General features: G+C 34.8%; 1 protein-coding gene across 11 annotated transcripts in view; it reads right to left on the bottom strand.

The window, feature by feature from the left end:
- The window catches only part of DMD (dystrophin), a 2,399,796-nt gene that overhangs the window by 650,543 nt on the left and 1,731,382 nt on the right, over positions 1 to 17,871 (bottom strand). For all 11 annotated transcript variants that reach the window (XM_007493357.3, XM_056797113.1, XM_056797116.1 and 8 more), the window contains one exon: positions 14,244 to 14,361. In XM_007493357.3, coding sequence (XP_007493419.2) covers positions 14,244 to 14,361 — 118 coding nt within the window. The remainder of the gene's footprint in view (positions 1 to 14,243; positions 14,362 to 17,871) is intronic.

The raw sequence follows: 17,871 nt of genomic DNA, 5'->3' as shown, positions 1-17,871 counted from the left end.
AAGTATGGAGAAACTCAGCATCAGGTTTCTGATCAGTAGGGAATGGATGAAGTTTTTGGCCACAGCAAAATCAGAAATATCATCTACTAGGAAATAGGATGTGGATCATTGCAGGGTACTCAAATGGATTGAGTAATAAATCCAACTAAACTTAAAATTTTTATGACCCAGTAATTGTCTAATCTTCCCACTTTGGGGAGCAGCCAAACTTGCCTTTGATGTACAAGTAAATTCAATTTTATTTAAAACAAAACTTTTTGTTTAAACACCCCGTGTAATGAGCATTATGTCAGATGCTGGGGCAATACAAAACTGAAAAGATTAATAATGATAATGTTATAATAATATTAACAATGAAATAGCTGCTAGCACTTATATAAGGCTGTAACTTTACAAGTATCCTCTCATTTGATCCTCACAAGGCTCCTGGGAGATAGGTACATCAATTATACAGATGAATAAATTGAAACTGACAGAGGTTAAATGACTTGCCCAGGGTCACACATAGAGTTAGTCCTCTGAGGATGGATTCTAGCTCCAGTTCTGTTATACCACTCTATCCAATATAACAAAGAGCCACAAATGATCCACAGCACTCCAGAGTATAGCCTAAACCAGATGAAAAAATAATTAGGGAAACAGTTAATGAAATAAAAATACCATCTAATATAAGTAATGTTAATTTGTGGTTTTCCAAGTTATCATGCAGCTCTTGGGGATCTGTTTCTATTTGAATTTGACACTACTGTACTATATCATCTAATTGCTTTTGCTGACTCTTAATTTTCTTAGGGTTATACTGTTTTATAGTTCCAAGAGGAGCTGATTTAAGGATTGTGGAAGCAGAAAGAAAAAAGATTAATTTCATTTTAGACCTGTTGAGTTTTAGGCAAAACTGAGATAGCTACATAAAAATGTGAATTGAACAGCAAAAATGTAGAGGAAGTTGTGCTACATAAAAAGATTTGGTCAGCATCATGATAATAATTACTCACATTTATATAATATTTTATGGCTACAAATGCACTTTTCTGTGTAATGGAAAGGGAAACTGAGGCTCAATGAGATTAAGTTACTTGTTTATAGTCATGCAGTTACTAAGTGTTCAAAACAGAGCCCAAACTCTTGTTTTTATCTTTGGATTTAGTGCTTTTTCAACTATACCTTGACAACTGGAGGCATCAGCAAATGAAATCTTCAAGGGAGAGGGGAAAAAGTACAGGACTGAAAACTGAACTGTAAGCAAATGATACTATTTAAAGAGAGGAAAGGAGGAATTGGCATTGGAGAAGAGTAAGAAAAAACAAAGTTGTGGGGCAGTTAGGAAGCTCAGTGGTTAGAAAACCAAGCCTGGAGACTGGAGGTCCTAGGTTCAAATGTGATCTCAGACACTTTCTAGCTGTGTGATCCTGGCCAAGTCACTTAACCTCAAATTGCCTAGGCCTTTGCAGCTATTTTGCCTTGGGACCAATATTCAGTATCAACTCTAAGATGGAAAGTCAAGGTTAAAGAGGAAAAAAGAAAAAGAAAAAAAGTTGAAAAGGAAAAAACCAAGAATCACTCATGGAATCTATAAATTAATGCAAAGGCATATGCTTGTGGTATCTAGTATATGAGCATCTACTGGCATAGACAATGCACTATGCAGGACAGTGGGATTGCCTTTGGCTTCCTGGCAAATATAAATCTTGATAACTGCTTTTAGTTATAAGAGGTTAAACTACAGGTAATAGATATTCTTAGGGATTGTATATGGTTGAATTCACTTTTAATATATGGATAGAGTTCTTTAGTTGGAAAGAGATGTGATGATTTCATTAGGAAATTTTTAAAATTAAACTGTTAAAAACAGCAGTTTATTTCAAATTTTGGTGTGAAAGAATTTTATAAATGTCTTCATATATGTATGTAATATATATATTTCTTTTTGTAGAGATATAATGACTTTATTATTTGATTTAAAATGTCCAGTTAATGCATATCTTCAAACTTTAAAAATGTGGATTTTTATAAAGTAAGATAGTTTCCCTCTATAAGGAAATGGCCCTGGAAAGGCCAGAACCTAATCAGAGGAAATGAGCCAATAATATGATGTTAAAGGAAATTTGAAAGCTGGGGCTATTCCAGGAAATGCCTTTATGAAGTATGAATGAATTAGTTTCTTGGTCAAATCAGACAGGAAGGAAAAATAACAATAGGCCAATCTTTCCCTGAAACAATTCACTGAGTTGATGAGACAGCAGCTCCTAAAGGGATGAGGAGAAGATGGGGGCAGCAAAGGGGCACACAGTAGGTACAGAGTCAGGAAGACTCATTTTGCTGAGATCAAATCTGACCGCACACACTTAGTAGCTATGTGACCCTGGGCAAGACATTTAACCCTCTTTGCTTTAGCTCTTCATCTGTAAAATGATTTGGAGAAGGAAATGGCAAACCACTCCAGTATTTTTGCCAACAAAACTCCAAATGGGGCTATGAAGAATCAAATTCAACTGAAAGAACTGAAGAAGAGAATGGAAAATTGTAGAGCTGGCAAAACGAAAGTTCAGAGAGAGGTGGCCACTTTGAAGGAGACAAGGCTAGAGGGGTGAGTCTGTTTCAGCCAAATCACAAGAGGTATGTTGGGTTGGAAGCTGAGATGCTGAGCTCTCGGTCTCTCTCGCCACCCCAATTATGGACCCTAAGGAGCTTGAAGCCATTTTTCTCTTGGCAGGAGGAAATTTCTTTTTAAACTTTGATTTAAATATTTTTTAAAAGTATGTGTAGGTGTAGACATATTTATTAGCAATACACTTGAGAGGAGGAAACCAAAGGTGAAAACGCCTCACAGAAGAGAGCAACAGAGATAAATCTAATACTGAGGTATTTTGTCACAAGGGCTGTCTCTGCCTGGAAGATTAGAGCAAACAAAAAGGAAATTACAGGCCCTTTAATACTACCTTCCAGAGTGGAGACAGAGCATCTGTATCAGGAAACCCATCTAGCAATAAGCCTATGGTAGGTCGAAGAGCAAAAAGAAATGGTTGAGCAACCCCAATTATTACCCAAACATTGTTATATTTCCCATATATCAGCCTTTAAAGTGAAAAATTGAGATTTTTTCCCCTTTAAGTATTTAAATGTTCACCCCTTTTTCAAATAATATTGGATATTTTTAAAGAATTCTGAACCAAAGCAAGTTTTAAAAAATAAAAGAAGCAGGTATGAAACAGGCCATAATATTGTGTCACTGGGTCAATGATACTAGTAATTCACATTGTTATAGTATTTAAAAAAAAAAATCTTTGTCTTCCGTCTTGGAGTCAATACTATGTATTGGCTTCAAGGCAGAAGAGTGGTAAGGGCAAGGCAATGGGGGTCAAGTGACTTGCCCAGGGTCACACAGATGGGGAGTGTCTGAGGTCAGATTTGAACCCAGGACCTCTCATCTCTAGGTCTGGCTCTCAATTCATTGAGCCACCCAGCTGCCCCCTTGATATAGTATTATAAGGTTCAGAAAGTTTTTTTCTCACAACTGCCTGTGAAACAAATAGAACATACAAAATTATCTATGCTATACAGTCAAAGAAACTGATAATCAGATTAAGTGGCTCCTGTGTGAACCTAGTAAAAAAATATTTTACCTAGTAAAATCATTATCTATTGTGACTGGTAAATTTTTTGGTTCAGGATGCACATAAACTTGTAGAAAATTCATGATTTCGAACACTGTCAGTCCTAGATTTATTCTGCTGCACTGTACTTTTAAAATTATTTCATTCTTTTTGTTTGAAAATTTTACAAAATGGAAATGGGAGCTGTTTTACCTATAGATGTCTCTTCTATAGAATGTATAGACTTAAGATACTCATAAAATATTTATGGAATTAAACTGATTTCAGAATAGGAATTTTAATTCCTATTCTACCAATAATTTTAGACACTTGAAGTCTGGTTTATAGATCTGAAGCACTGGTAAAACAATTGTAAAACAAGTTGTGAGTGCCATGTGGACTGGGAAGGTATCTTATAAAAATTTAGGATCTTTCTCCTAGTGCCTAGTACAGTGCTCTGCATACAGTTGGCATTTAATACATGAATGGATATTGAATGAATTATAAGAAAGACAAAAGTGAATAAGGGAGTCATATAAACTGATACCTATATGTTAGTGATACCTTGAAATTGATCTTAAAAAATAAATTCTCACATAAAAATTATTTTACATTTTATATATGACCCACTGCTAAACTCCTTTAAAGAGAGAGAGAGAGAGGCAGAGAGACAGAGAGAGAGAGAGAGAGAGAGAGAGAGAGAGAGAGAGAGAGAGAGAGAGAGATTCAGTGAAGTAAGTTGAAATTTAGGACATTATAACTTTAACACCCAGTAAAATGCTTTGCATCCAGTAGGTGCTTAAGGAATACTGGGTAGAATGGACTGGATTCAATTAGGGATTCCAATCCAAGATGGCAGGAAAGACTTCTTCACTTATGTTAAATGTGAAATAAATTAAACTTATTTTTCAGTTCTGACCCACTCTTGCTAATTCCATTTGGAATTTTCTTGGTAAAGATTCTAGAGTGGTTTGTCATTTTCTTTACCAGGTCATTTTATAGCTGAGGAATCGGAGGCAGAGTTAAATGACTTGCTCAAAGTCACACATTAAGTATTTTAGGTTGGATTTGAACTTAGGAAGATGAAGTTTTCTGACTTCATGCCCTATACTCTATCTATCTACTACACCACCAAGCTCTTTAAGGCCATACTTAGGCTATACTTATGCCTAAATGCTTTTTGGTTTACTTTTTGGAAATGCCAAAAGATGTGATCTTGACCTCTTTGTGCCTTAATTGCTCCTAGGTATAAAAAGTTTGAGTCCAATATTACAATTCCCTTGAGATAGGAGCTGGAAAGAGTGACTAAGGTTTTTGAAACAAACTCAATACAAGGAAGACTGGGCAGCAATTAAAAAAAACAACAACAGTCACTGCAAAGAGCTCAATACTTATCATTTGACCTCATTTAAAATACAATTCACTCTCTAACTAACCAAGCTGATTACAAACAGATTATAGTCAAATAAACAACCTGGACAAGACAATGAAAATCATGGGGGCAGGCACACAGAGTGATACACATTCCTGTGAAGCTAACCACTCACAGTGAGATTTTACCAAGGGTATTACCAGTGCCAAGGGATTTCTTTACTTGATTTCCTCTAGATAGAATTTAATTACTATGTATAGATTTTCCCAGATGTACAATGTTATAAAGCACGATTTACCTGGGAGGAAAAAAATATTTTAATATAAGATTCCATACATATTAAACAAGTTTTACTTTATCTGAGTTCTTCCTAAGTATTTCATTTCCGTCAATTTCATAGAGATAATGAAGCAGGGGAAAACCTTCAAATAAGGGGATTCGTTTTTATGAGTTGCTATTTCATTTCTGTCCCTTTCAAGGGAAAGACTCAATCTATACAAAGAAAATTCTATTTAAAAAACTATTGGAATTTTATGAGTATTGAATTTCCTTCCCATTTCAAAGATTTCAAATGGAGAGATATACTGCAGTGCCAAAGGACTGCAAATGACATTGTTTAGATAAACATGTCTTGTCAGGAAAGTCTCAATACCATTCTTAGTGAGCCTAATCACAGCTCCAAGGTAGCATTCAAGCTTGGGTTCTTAATAAGCAAATGACACATCACAATAGACACTTGCTTTCAAGAAAATGATTTTGGGGGGCGATTTGGATTAGAATCTTTCCATTAAGCCAGAGACATTCATAAAGGCAATCTTAAAAGGCACAGGAACAAGAAAGCAGAACAATTCAAATCACTAGGCATTAGCAGCAAGATGCAAACACACTTTGGTCACTCAAATTTTATTTTACACTATGTGAAGTATGAGGAAAAACCCATCAATGCTCTATGGAAGAAAATACTTTGTAGAGTAAAATGGAAAATATTTAGCAATGTTGATTGGAGGCTTTACAATGAATAGCTAGCTATTCTTTTCTTTTGTGAAAAGAAATACTGAAAATAAATTTTCATTTGTGGAATACAATGTGAGATTTCTATGTGCTACTTTCAAATCTGCATTTTAAAAATTGCATATTTTAGATATTTCTTAAGTATGATGCATAGGTAACTCACAAGTGGGATAGTTATTCAGTTTCTTAGTAGTTATGCAACTTATTTAGGAGCTAATGATCTTGGGAAATTCAGTCACAATTTCAGAGCACTATGATTTAGAAATTAGTCAAGTAGTGCTAATGCAAACTAAACCTCCTTTTGGAGGTAGACACGCACAAAATTATATCATGTTGGGCATACCTTACAATACTTTCCAGTGAAGCCTGAACCAGTTTAAAATATAATTAGGAAATATTTAACAAAAATATTAAAGGAAATAAAAAATAGAAAGGTAGGATAAGTATAATGTTAATATGTGGTTTTCTATGTGCCATATTTCTCTTTTAATCTGACTTCAAGGATTTATAGTAGAAAACTAGGCCTTCTTGGTGTCATCCTTGGAATAAATAATCATCTATACCATTTATGCAATGCTCATTATTGAGCATTAAGGTAAGTGTTAAGGAAATGTATTAAAAGATTTTTCTCTGCCATATTATTATATTATCTAGCAAGGGAATCATATACATGCTGAAGGAGTCTGTTTAACCCCCTAAGAGTCTTCCTCCCTAAAAGGAGCATATATCAATGTTCAATTGCTTTGACAAGCATAATAATTAAAATTCAAAATTAGACCATGGGATGTGTAGCTGAAAGAATAACTTGAAAATCAACAAATCTGAAGCCTTCAATTTTACAGAGGAAGAGACCTAGATTCAAAGAGTTTTAATTACCCAATGTCACATAAACAGTAAGTAGTAGGGGTTTGAACTACAGTTTTCTGCCTCCAAATTTAATTTTCTTTCTTACTTTAACAAACTGCCTCTCAAAAGGACTGTCTTAATTTTCAGTCATTATTACGAAACCGATTAAATGTGTCTGATTCTCTCCTAGCTATTTTCCCCTAGAAAGTGAATCAAAACTGAAATGGAAAAGACCTCCAGGCCTAAAGATGGAGTGTTCTATGTTATGATTACCAAAAAAGCTATTGAGTCTTCCCTATTGGCAGAGTGCCTTGAGGGCAGCAGTTATTTTTGTCTTTGTATACACAGAATATAGCATAGTCTCAAGGCACATGGTGCTTAAGTATATATGTTCTTAACTTCTATAAATGCTTACTAAAGGAGAGATATTGAGTCCTAACATTTGTGATAGTATAATTAAAATTGTAGCATTTATGTTACCAACCAATAAGGAAGAGACAGAGGAAATGTGAATTTTAAATTTCTCGTGAGAATTTCTAAAATGTCAATTTCTATGATAACACCAGAAAGTGTTTTCTTGACCATTTAGGGGTAATATATTAATATTATGGCAATGTGCCTGACTACAGATATAATAATTATTTTAGATCTCTTTTAGATGAAAAGCAGTTGGGCAATTTTACCTCCTAATTATTTAGTTTGCCTCCTAAATAGGTTTCAAAATTATTAGGCACAGATTCAAAATTTTAGAATTAAATCAAAGTATATATGGATTGTCATAAAACAACAAAATATTCTTTTCTCAACAGTAAAAAAATGAACCAAATAGACCTTCCTCAGTAATAAATCAAATTGTAAGGGTGAGATTTACTTTGTTGGTTAGGAGCTCACTCCCTACCCTATGCCATCATATTAAGAAGCAATTGCTGGGCAAAAACACTTGGCAGTTGCTTCTGTGGGTTTTGTAGCTCTTGACAGAGACTAACCAAGTTTGGACTTCAGAAATTAGGAAAATGGCCAAACTTTGGAAATAATATTCCAGGTCTAAGGACAAAGGTTGGAATGAAAACATCTCCCCTATAGACTGAATATCTTAGGAAGTGGCACAGATGGCCAGAAAAAACAATCTTCGGACAGAATATGTTTTGGTACCCATTATTTAACCATGAACTTGCTGAATCTCACATGTACTCATGCCACCCCCCCCCATTCCCTCATTCCTGTGTTTTTTTTTTCTTTGTAAACCCTATTCCTATTCAATAAACTTTGCTTGCATTAGCTACCAGCTATGTGGCCCTTCTGACCTCTTATCTCTGTGGTCTTTTTTCTCATTCCTATCTAAGGGACCCTCTGACCCTGGTCTGAGCCTTTGGGACTCTTCTCCCCCCAAAGGCTCTAACAAGCTCCTATCCCCTTAGCAATCAAAACTACTGAAGACAGAGAAAAGAAAGCCCTTGCTACCAAAATCCTTGGCACTTTCAAATGGTTCAGCTGGCCAACTCTCATATGGTATCTGTGGAAATGATATTGAAACAGATGCATTATAATCCGTTTTGTTGCAACACCCTAAAAACAGCTGAATATTTCCATTTGACTTGTAGTTGATGCGTTTTATCTCTTATCTTTCCCATTAGAATGTGAACTCCCCAATGTGAAGGATTGTTCCCACTTTTTATGGGTAGCCCCAGTACTTAGCACAGTAAGAACTTATTAAATGCTCTGTGATTCATTCATTCATTCTTTAATCAAAGTCTCCTCATGTGGAAGTAATTCCCTTTGTTTATGTTAGATACTTTTTGAAGTATTTTTTTTTGATGGAGGCAAGAATGAGTTAAGAATATTTGCAAAGGGATCTAATTTATTCCCAGTGAATAATATTTTATCTCCAATTATATCATTATGGTCCTTAGATGTTAACTAGAATTGAAAAAGAATCCTATGAAGATTCATTTTGGATAAACAAAAAAATTTTCTGATTTGGATGATCCATGTGATCTCTAAATGATTCTAAGCTTGGAATCAGTTCTCATCTGCCAATGTCTTTTCCCAAATCAGAAACAAATGCAGAGAGAGCTAAACTGGTTCCTTCTTAACACCTTTTTGAATCAGCAAGTATTTTAATCAGTAAATTCAAGACCAAAAATGGAAAAGAAAAAAGAAAGATGACTAATCAGAGATTATATCACATCCTAAATGGCTAACTTGGAATTAAACAAGGATTTGAAACACTGTCTGTGTATGCTTCTTTATTTGAAGTACAGTAGAATCCCATTATAATGAGGTTCCTTATTTCACAGATGCAATTTTATCCTCAGACAAATCATGTCTTAGAAAAGGAACTCTGAGGAATAAAAGCCCAAGATATAGCACTGTTTAGTTAGAAGGTCAGAATTAGTATTGTGTCCTAGTCTCATTTATAAAGGGATGCACACACATATATAAACACACATAGATAGATATAAATACATACATGTATGCATATATACACATATGCTAAACAGGAGAAAACCCTTAAACATCTATCTCCATCTTAAACATTTGTAGATAAGATCATATCTTCTGTAGTGAGAGAGAGAGAGAGAGAGAGAGAGAGAGAGAGAGAGAGATGGATAGTGAGGGAAAGATAAGAGATAGGTGATACAGATCTTAGCAAGAAAAGAAGCTTTCAAGTGATTAGGATGCCTCTGAAGCATAGCTGCTTCAGGGAAGAGGTAGAAAGTGTAAAATCTGCATTATAGGTAATCTTTCTAATTAAATTAGATATAACTACAAATTTATTCAATTTGCAAAAACCTCAATTGCCCAGCAAATATAAGACACTGTGCTAAGGGGATTCAAGGGCAAAAACAAAACAGAGTCTTTGCTCTCATTGCTAAATAAGTATAAGTTCAGAGATGATGGGACGAAAGAGAGTCCCAGATAATGTTCTTTAGCAATAGTTGATGTGATGAGTGGAGAGCACACTCAGGTGTGGCAAAAAGTCTCAAAAAGGAGCTGGCCACCAAACTGCGTCCTAGAGGGTAAGAAGGAACATGAAGTAGATGAAGAAAGAGTTTATTTTAGACAAAGGGGCATGACTTATACAAATGCATGGAAGTAATAGACAGCATTTAGATTCCTGAAAAAATCTAGTAGTTGAGTTTCATTGGAATACAGTTGTAAAAGGGAGGATCATGAAATAAGTCTGGAAAGGGAGGTTGGAGCTGGAATGTAGCAGCAGGCTGAGGAGAATTTGATTCTAGTTGAGAATCAAAAAGGTGCCATTTGAAAAAAAAAATTAGAGGGGGCATGACACTGTTATCTGTGTTCTTTGGGAAATTATTTTTGCAGCTGTTTGAAGAATGGATGTGAGAGGGGATAGACTGGAGGCAGAGATACCAATTTGGAGATGATTATAATAATTCAGTTGAGTGATGATAAGGGTATGAACCAAGGGTTAGGTGATATGAATGTTGAATAAGGGATAGCCAAGAGAGATGAATCAATAGGAGTCTGCAAATGGATGATTATAGAATATTAAGAAGAAAAGAGTTTAAAATGAGTATCAGCTTTCAGCATGACTGAAAGGATGGTGATGTTATCAAGAAAAATAAAGGATTTAGGAGGAGGAAAGTTGGGGATGAAGAAGATGATGAATTAGAGTTTTTATGTACTGATTCTGAGGAGAGATGAGATATATTCAAGGATAGATGCCTAGCAGGCAGCTAGAGAAAGGGGAAAAGAAATGAAATGAAAGTTTGGGGCTAGATCTTTAGATTTAGTAGTCCAAGAATAATTAAATAAGATAATATGGACAGGAATTATAGAGAAAGGAGACTTAAGACAGAGACTTTGGGGATGTCTATGCATAAGAAAAGGAATTGGTAATGAATTAAAGAGTAAATGATATTGGGTCAGCTAGGTGATACAATGGATAGAGTGTAGGACCTGGAGTCAGGAAGACTCTATCTTGAGTACAGATTTGGCCTCTGAAACTTACTAGCTGCATGACATTGGGCAAATCACTTAATTTTTTGCTACATTTTTTCATCTGTAAAATGAGCTTGAGAAGGAAATGGTCAACTACACTAATATCTTCAACAAGAAAATCCCAAATAGGGTCATGAAGAGTTAGATATAACTGAAAATAAGAACAAAACTAAGCAAAAACAATAGAAAAAATGGTCAGAGAGTTAGAACAAAACCCAAGAGAGAAGAGTAGTCAACAGAGTTGAAAGCAATAGATAATGAGAAAAAGTCAATAAATTTAGCTCTTTTAATCCTTGGAAAAAGTGTCAATAAAATGATGACACTGGAAATTAGATTTCAAGGGACTGAGGAGTAAGTGGGTAGTAAGGAAGTAGAAGCAGAAAGTTCAAAAAGAGCATGATGGTAAATGGGAAGAGAGGTATTGAGGTCCATGGAATGATGGCAACGTCAGGTAAAAAAAATTAAGCTAGGCAAAACCTGAACAAGTTTTAAGCAGAGAGGAAGGAGCCAGTACATAATGAGAGAATAAAGATAAGAGAGTGTGGAAATGGTAGAAAGGGCAAGCTCCAGAAGGAGACAGAGAGAAATGGCATTGAAGAAATAGAGGAATTGGTTAGAATTTATAAGGTTAGAATTTATAAGAGAAACAGCTTCTCAGAATTTAAACAGAGTGGTCCAGAATCAGATACAGGTTGGCCATATTTCCTCTGAATGAGGTCTCATTTACTGTCAAGGAAACTACCATCTTCCCCATTATCTTGACTTGCAATGTTGGTGTCATCTTCAACTCTTCACTCACTTACTCTATTAAAAACAATCTATTACCAAATCTCATCATTTGGTAGCTTCACAAAATCCTTTCTATCACCTACTCTAGTGTAGGCTCTCATTCCTATTCATCTGGAAAGTCACAAAATCTTTGCAACTGTTTTTCTTGTTTCAAAAGTTCCTCCCAACTCCATCCTTCCTCTAGCTACTGAGAAGGTTTTTCTAAGTCTTAGGTCTGACCATTTCATGCTCTCCATTCCCTAAATCAATGATGTCCAGTAATTTTCTTATTTCCTCCAGGATCAAATATAAAATCCTCCATTTGGCATTTAAAGTTCTTCATTACCGGATTCCATTCTCCTTTCGAAACTGACAGTCTTCCATGCACTCAAAGACTTAGTGATCCCACTTACTTGCAGTTCCTCAAACATGATTTTATCTATCCCATATACTTGGAATTTTCTGCTCCCCCCTCTTTATTTCCCTTTCTGCCTTCAAGACACAGCTCAAATCTGAGCTTTTACAAGCACCAGCCTGTCTAGTTCTCCCTATCTGCTAGTGCCTTGCTGCTGAAATTACTTTCCATCCAACTCTGTCTATGTCTTCTATATTCATTCTTATTTCCATGTTTTCCCTCCAGTTGTGATATTTACTCCTTGAGAACAGGAACTGCATTTTGCTTAACCTGAACTGATCTTAGAGGTCATATGGAGGCAGAAAGAATGGTTGGAGATTTTGATCAGAAGAGGAGCAGAATTTCAACATTAGTCTATTGAAACCTGTTACTATGGTGGAGCTTTGTCCTCTGATTTGTTTTTTGGAAAGTGCCTTTCTTACTAAGTTTTCACATTTTGGGGGAAGAACAGGAATGCCTTGGGTTTCCTTCAACACTTCTGCTGTGGATATACTACTGCAGAACTGCTCTGTAATAGCACCTTCTAGAAAGGTTCCTGGAGATTGATGAAACATCAGATTTCCTACCTCTCTGAAATTTTCTTTGAGTGTTTTATTTGCTATCTCTATACTTTATCCTATTCCTCTGGAGTCAATCTTCTGATATAATTAACAGTTCACGATATTGTAGCCTTTCAGAAACAGATGGGAGCAACATTATTGATAGGATACTTTTGGTGATTTGATCCTACAAAATTTGAGAAAGTCTCAAGATGATGGAATATAAAAGGGTTAACCCTGGAATGGCACAAAGGCAGAGAGAATGTGTGAAGACACAGATTTTGAGATATCAAGCAGGGGACATAAAACACATTAGGACAAATGATCAAACATTTCACAGTAAAGAAGACCCTGAGATTAGCTAAGGATTTAAGAGGATATAGTAGAATTCCTTAGCTGGGAGATAAGAGTGAGGAAATCAGAAAATGGGAATGGTCTGGATATACAAACAGCTAGAGTGCAAATAGAGGAAAGACAAAGAAACAAGGGATGTAGGAGTCAAGGACATTGCATAGTTGGAATGGATAATTAGAGAGCCAAGAATATGAAAGGTATTAACAAAGGCACAAATAAAAAAAAAGGGGGGGAGGATGGCATGATTGGGAAAGCTGGGTTATATAGAGGGACTGGATGTCATTGTGTGAATAAGGAGTAGGTTTAGAAGAACTGAGATCAAATGATCAAAAAGACTGCTTAGAAAATAGAATTTCAACGTTCAAGATCATAAAACATGGTGAGGTCATAGGGAGACCAAAGGGAAGACCATCTCTATGAGGGGCGGATGGTATCTCTGATTCTGTAGAGACAATAAAGATAGATTTGATGGGGAATGAGGAAGGAGGCTGCTACACCAAGAGTCCTGGGCATCTGATGAGAGATAAAGAGGTCACTAAAGATGAGGCCACTGAACAGGAAAGGCATGATTATAAATATATAAGAAGAGAAGAGAATCACCTAGTCATTTATAGATAAAAGGAACAAGGATCTAGATATGGTGATGAGAATAGATGGAAATAAACCTCAAAGGAGTTCAAATTTGCTGAGTGATGATGGATAAGGGAGGAGGGACTTAGGTGGAATAGTGGATAGACTTGGAGTCAAGAAGATCTGAGTTCAAATCCCATCTCAGATACATGAGCTATGTGACCCTGAAAGAGTCTTTTAATGCTCTCTGTCTCAGTCACTTCTCTTATAAAATAGGGATAATAACATTGCCTATGTCACAGGATTATGAGGACCAAATGATTGATATTTCTGGGGCCTTGTAAAAGGAGAGGGGGAGAGAAAGAGAGACAGAGAGATGGGGGGGGAAGGAGGGAGAGTGTGAGTGTGTGTGTGTGTGTATTTAGGGGTGGTTCCAGAAGGAAGAATGGGAAGTTTGGGCAGGAGAATATAAGACCTGGAGGGAAATCAAAGCTATGAATCAGCCTTAGTAAAAAGGGACCCCCAAGTATAGAAAACCTAGTAGTCCAAGAGGACTAATTAGAAATATTCTAATTATAATTTTATTATTTTCATCACAAATTAAATATAAAATTTAATGACTAAATCTAATTGGATAATTCTAAATAGAAATAATTTAGTGTTTATTTAGCAAGTTTTACCTATGCTGAAAATGTTTAGATTCCTGAAGAAAAAACACACAACAGACTCAACACTATCAGCATTCTGACTTTAACTTCCCAGGCATCTTGCCTTCAGTTTTACAGGGCAGTGGAAACACCACTTACTGCGATCAGTAATGATTGTTCTGGCCTCTTGGTTGCCGGTCTTGTTTTTCAGATTCTGTGCCGCAGTAATCAGTTCTTCCAGTTGGGGGCGCCGCTGCTCCAAATCCTGCAGTGTTGCCTAGTTCAACAAACATGTATAAAATTAAAAGTAGCCCTCGAGCACTTAGCTATAATGGATAAATTGTGGTTCTATTCAAGGATATTGCAGATATTTGCTGTTCTCTGCAGTTCTGAGGGTTTTTCTTTTTAAGTGGATAATTGCACTCTAGGCATGCATACATTTTGAGAGGGAGAGTGCTCCATCTCTGCACATTCTTTATTTTTAAGAGGTAAAGTGTTATTTTCAAACTAAAGAAAAATATTTTTAGAATATATGGGAGAAGGGGTTATTAGAGACGAGCCCCTCTGTTGCTAGTAGCGTATGCATAAAATTTTAACCAGAAAATGTTTCATTTCATAAAAGTGTGAGCAATTGCAAATGGAAATCTTGATTACAGATTTGCTTGCTAATATTTCAAAGCTTGGATTGAGCTGCATCACCACGCTTGGGCTCATTTAAGTCAATATCAGAATGTGGAGTGTAAGAACTGTTATTCTGAATGGTGACAACTTATTTAGCAGACAGATGAAGGTTTGTGCTTGTAATCAAATTCTCTGCAAAGTCCTGATGAGACTACGTCTTTCAGGAGTGGAAAAAAGAGATCTTGCCTCTGCTGCTAACTAGCTTCTCAGGCTTTCAGTCTCAGATTCCTCATCCCTAAACCATGGAGTTGAGATGAGTCAAAAATCTCAGAGCTCTTCTACTTTTAAAATGCTCTTTAGAATACCATCCCGTTTATATTTGTCTCTGAGACATGGAAGGGCTAAGTGACCTTGAGTAAGTCATTTTTGCAACAATATGGGATGATTACTTTGTATCTTCAGCTAGAAGTATGTAGAAGAAACATAATAAATGCTTCTTGAAGTGACAGATGACTTGCAGAGAGTAGAGGAAGTTTCCTCTCCTGGGAGTTATCTATACCATTGAAATCACAAATCCTATTTCTATCCATATATGTATATTTAAAAATATACACACCTGTATACAGTATTTGTAAATTTATAGGTATATGTTTTATATAGATATATAGATCTCTCTTGATATATATGTGTGTGTGCGTGATTATTTATATGTTAATCCAAAGCCAAGTTTTGTTAGTAAATAAAAACATAGATGAATCAAAATCAAAATGAATTTAATCCTTTTGAATATTCCATATTGGACTTTTATCTGCAATAATTGTACAAAATACCCTCATATTATAATGTATATTTTTTTACCTCATGCCTACAAGGTATCCAGGTCTTTTGTAATTTCCTGACCATTAATTGCTTTTATAGAAATGTTTAATAAGGGTTCAGGTTTGGGTAGGTATTTATGCACAATGGGATAGGTGCCATTTCTTACACTTTTCTTTGATGGCTTTAGGAAATATTCTAGGTTGCAATGCTCAGTTCTCTGATAAAAATCTTATAAAACTTCTCATTTGCAGCATAATTTTGTATGGGAAACTCTTATACACATGTCCATGTTATATATATTATTTAGAATGGCTAATGATTTACACATATAATCATTACTAATTTTATGAGCCAGATACAAAAGTAAACAAAAACAGGTTTACATGTCTATTTTCAGTATCCTACCCTAAAACTGGTGGAAACTATCCTAACAAAAAAGATCTATGAAGGTGAAATAGTTGTACATCTTTAATGACCTCTAAGTCATTCAACCAGAAGGCTTTTTGTTTTCTTTTATCTAAAGCATGTCAAAATTTAAAAATAAACAGGTAAGCCATCTTTCAAGGAATGATAACATTTGTCACTGCCATTTACTTAAATTAGTATTATCAAGTCATTTATAAAAACACAACTGAAAAAAGCAATAATTTGATTTTTTTCTCCTCTTGATTGGATAGTCAATAGAAATCAGGAATATAGAAAAGTTCAAAGAATATAATTTGGTCATCAATCTTTCTCATATAATCCCCATACATTAGTATTGGAAGATATGTCCTATGTACTGTAATAATGAATAATAATAGCTAGCATTTATGAAACACTTCAAAGTTTGTAAAGTGCTTTACAAATATTATTTCATTTTATCTTCGCAACTATGTTATTAGACAGTTGCCCTTATTATCCCTATTTAAAGAAGAGTAAAGTAAGGTTAAGTGACTTGCCCAGCATCACAACTACCATTTGAACCTGGAGTATTCCTAATTTCATATCTAATGCTCTTTCCACTGTATTGCCTACTGACTAGTGCATTTAAAAAATACTGAATCCGGAGTCTGAGATCCAGATCTGGAAAACCAAATCCTTACTCTAATATTTATTAATCATCTCTCTGATTCTTTATTCTGTCATCAATGCAATATGCGGGTAAGATGAGATGATGGGTTGCTGCCAGCTCTACATCTAGAATCCTGGTATATATGTAAGATTTTTCTTTAATGAAATTTAATTAATTTATTCAACAAAATTAATTCTAATCATGTTGAGTTTTATTTATTGTAAATCAACATTTCTGGCTTAAGTTCTCACCATACTTACTTGTTCTAGGTGAAAACTATTGCTTTAGAAAATATCTTCCTTACATCATAATCCTTTAAACATTTTAAAGTAAACTAATTTTGATATATTGTGTTTTCAATATCTACATTTCCCATTGTTTCCTTGCCTTTCCAAGGAATTATTCTTTATAGCAAGCATTTTCAGTAAAACTGACAAAAGAGAAGTATCTGACAGGATATTCAGTGTTTCATAATAATAAAACTATCTATGCAAAGAAGTAGAGGGAAGTACCTTGTTATATCTACTCTTTGAGAACAATGTTGGTTTTAAATTTTTTTTAGTTTTTTTTACATTGATTATAATTTTGATTTACATTATTCTGATCACTGTGTGTATTGATTTCCTTTTTTTATTAATTTCACTATGAGTCAGGTTAAGTCTTCTCATGTTTTTCTTTGTTTAGAATATTCTTAATTTTTAGAACATAATCATATTGCTTTATGTCATGTAAAATACTGAATAATTTATGTAATCATTCCATATTTGATGGGTATTTAGTTTATTTCTAGATATTTACTATTATTACAATTATTGTTATAAATAATTTTGGATAAATGCAATCTTTCTTTTTTCTTTGACCTTTGTCTCTCTTTTCTCTTTTTCTCTTTCTCATGAGAGACATACAAATATTTTCTCATTTGAGATAATACATATACAAAATATTAATGTTTATATTAATGTGTATAAATTTTTAAATATATTAACTAATTTGAGATATATGCAAAGACATACACAAATATTATCTCATTTGAGCCTCACAATAATCCCAAGAAGTAGGTTTTATTACCAATCCAATTTTCCAGTTGAGGAAATAGAAGCAAATAAGTTAAGTAACTTGCTAAGAGTCACATAGATAGGATATGAGGCAAGATTTAAATTCATGTCTTCCTGATTCCAGGTTCCTCGATATTAAGGCAACTCAGTGAGACCCAGTTGACAGAGAATGTTGGCTTGAGGAATATCTGAATTCAAATATAGATTCAGACACTTATTAGCTGTGTGAAGCTGGGCA

This window comes from Monodelphis domestica, chromosome 4 (genome assembly GCF_027887165.1).
Source record: "Monodelphis domestica isolate mMonDom1 chromosome 4, mMonDom1.pri, whole genome shotgun sequence".
Lineage (NCBI taxonomy): Eukaryota > Metazoa > Chordata > Mammalia > Didelphimorphia > Didelphidae > Monodelphis > Monodelphis domestica.
This window is presented reverse-complemented; position numbering and strand designations above follow the sequence as displayed.